At 39.3% G+C, this 2837-nt stretch overlaps 1 protein-coding gene across 3 annotated transcripts in view; it reads left to right on the plus strand.

Moving 5' to 3' along the window:
• Positions 1-2837, plus strand: part of LOC109484065 (saccharopine dehydrogenase-like oxidoreductase) — a 102081-nt gene that overhangs the window by 70041 nt on the left and 29203 nt on the right. For all 3 annotated transcript variants that reach the window (XM_019787274.1, XM_019787276.1, XM_019787275.1), the window contains one exon: positions 2451-2571. In XM_019787274.1, coding sequence (XP_019642833.1) covers positions 2451-2571 — 121 coding nt within the window. The remainder of the gene's footprint in view (positions 1-2450; positions 2572-2837) is intronic.

Consider the following 2837-nt stretch of genomic DNA (forward strand, 5'->3'; position numbering starts at 1 on the left):
ATTTTTTTCTGATTTGCAAATAAAATAAAAATTCAGAATCAACTGCAAAATGCTCATATTTTGCCCTGAACAGTTGAAAACAGACCTTTTCATCCTAGTTGTTACAGTTATTCCATCTTTCAATGCAATGGTATCATTAAAAGTTCAAAATTCATTGTTTAAATTTTGAACCAGCCTGGTGTGTTGATTTCATGGCTCCTATCGTACCATTTTGGGCCATAATAGGATGCCCAGGCCTGTTTTTATTTTTATTTCTTTTTGCCCGCCCGCTCCATTATTTTTCTAGAAAAATCCGTTAACCAAGAAATTAAATTGGTGTGGCTTTAACTGTCAGGCGGATCATCAGCGACGTGTAAATATTTCTGCGCCAGGTTGTCAGGCCGTAATTTGATTGTCGCACTCGTCAGCTGTTGGCTGTCTGCGGTAAGGCGATTAGCTGCGGGAAGCCTCTATCTCGATCTGACGCAGCGCGTGTAAAAATTAGGCCAGAACAATTTAATTTGTTGGTTCTTGGATTTTTTCAGAAATAATATGAAGCGACAGGACGAAAAAAAATAAAGTGAAAACTGGTCTAGGCATCCTATTACAGCCCCAGATGCTACGATAGGAGCCATGAAGTCAACACACCAGGCTGGGTCAAAATTTAAACAATGAATTTTGAACTTTTAATCAAACCACTGCATTGATAGATGGAAAACTATAACAACTAGGAAGAAATGGACTTTCCTTAACTGTTGGGGGTAAAATATACAATACATTTTTGAGTTGATTCAGAACCAGAATCTTTTTTTTTTTTCAAATCAGAAAAAAAACGAAGAGGCGAATTCGAGAACCAACAAATCAAACTGGTGTGGCCTTAGCCGCGGGATGCTTCTATCTTCCATCCGACGCAGTGTGTGTAAAAATTATCGTACCACGGAAATAATCATGGTGTAATCTACCATGTACGAGCCAGACCTGCTGTCATTTCGTACAATTATTGAAGCTAAATGTACTCACAAGATGTAAACGCGTGTAAAAACACTTCATCATTGTCACCTTGACTACAGATTGCCTTCTGACGTTTTTATGACGTTTTTATTGAGTGATAACAAATCGTGTTTCCACATCTACCTGTCAATCTGTCGTTTTGTACGGAAAAATTGTTTTAAACATGATGATCAAAAGCTGGTAACAAAAAAACAAAAAGGACTCCTCCTGTAGCTTGTTTGGGGGCTTTTTCAAACGCTTCAAGTCTGAAATAATGATCAAAATGTGCTAAGAAATGGTAGCAAAATGTAAATATCAGACAGCTTTCCTCATCCAGAATATATATTTTCTTTAAATTACTTTGGATGTAAATGTGTGTAAAAACACTTTTTATCATTGTCACCTTGGCTACAGATTGCCTTTCGCTTGAAAATGACGTTTTTTTATGACGTTTTTATAGTGATAACAAATTGTCTTTCCACATCTTCCTGTCAATCTGTCGGTATGTACGGAAAAATTGTTTTGAACAGTTCAGGGCTCGAAATTCATTTTTGGGGAATAGGTGCACTGGTAGATTGTCATGCAATTTGCATATGTGATAATACTAATACTACAACTTATGAATAGATGTACGGAATTTATCTATCATACTTCATGTAATTGATAGATTGATAGAGTATCATACTTGATTCCAGAAGAAAATACACCCAGTCAGAAAAAAATTGGGTGCACTTAAAATTTTTTGGGCGCACCATATATATGAAATCATCTTATACAACAAAGACTTTCATTATTTTTCTGACATTTAGATGTTAAGAATATACTGTTTACTAGTATACATTAGATTTCTTTACATTATGTAAACCTTATTAATGAAATACTTGGGTGCACTGGTGCACCCATGGAAAAAAAATTGGGTGCAGAGCTCCAATTCTGGGTGCACCAAGGTGCACATGCACCCAGTATTTTGAGCCCTGAACATCGTCTACCAGATACCTTTGACCCAGTATTGACTTCATGACAAGCCACGTGACAAGCCTCACTGGGTCAGTCTACTGAGGAAGACCAGAGTGACTGGTCGAAGGCTCTTTGTGTTGGAACAAACGAAAACTTTTTGTGTTGGAACAACAGAGTAGCGTGCGTAGTCCAGTGGTTAGCGATCCTGCCTCTGGACTAAGAGGTTGGGAGTTCGAATCCTGGCTAATGTCGCTCGCCCGACATGCACGCTACTGTTTAGGGTCGCAGTCCTTCGGACGGGACGTTAACTTTGGTCCACTGTTCATTGTGCTTGTCGAAAAGAGCTAGCGGAATTTCCCCGGTACAATGAACCTGTAAATACTGTACATAGCGTCTGTCTTCTCTGTCACGACCAGTGGAAGATTAGCTCTTCAATGAGCTAAACTGGATCGAGATCACTTTCACTTTTTCTTTTCAAAAGTTTTAACTCTAAACCTGAACTCTGGATGTTACTGTGTTTACAGATTGAAGGGGCATCTTTCACCATGCAGTTCATAGGCAGCGGGTACAGCAATGCAGTGCTGGAAGACGGGGATTACGACGGCCCTCCCAACATGACCATCGCCACTCAGGTGGAGGGGCCAGGTCAGAAACTTTCTCTCTTTCCATAAGGTTTGATATCGTTTGATCCTCAGAGTCCAGCTCCTAGGTCCTTGTAAGAAAACAGTTTCTGGTATGAAATGATAAATGATAAAAGGTATTTTCTTTGCTATTCCTAAAAAATCTCCCAACAGATATTCAGTAGATGATCCCTCCACAGTGCCTATCTGGGTGCAGCAGTGATAATTATGCACATACAAATTGTGTGGTGAAGATAACGCCATCTTTGACTGTACACAATTTCGGGGGGG

Source organism: Branchiostoma belcheri, unplaced genomic scaffold (genome assembly GCF_001625305.1).
Source record: "Branchiostoma belcheri isolate BF01 breed outbred unplaced genomic scaffold, Haploidv18h27 scaffold68, whole genome shotgun sequence".
NCBI classification, from domain to species: Eukaryota; Metazoa; Chordata; class Leptocardii; order Amphioxiformes; family Branchiostomatidae; genus Branchiostoma; species Branchiostoma belcheri.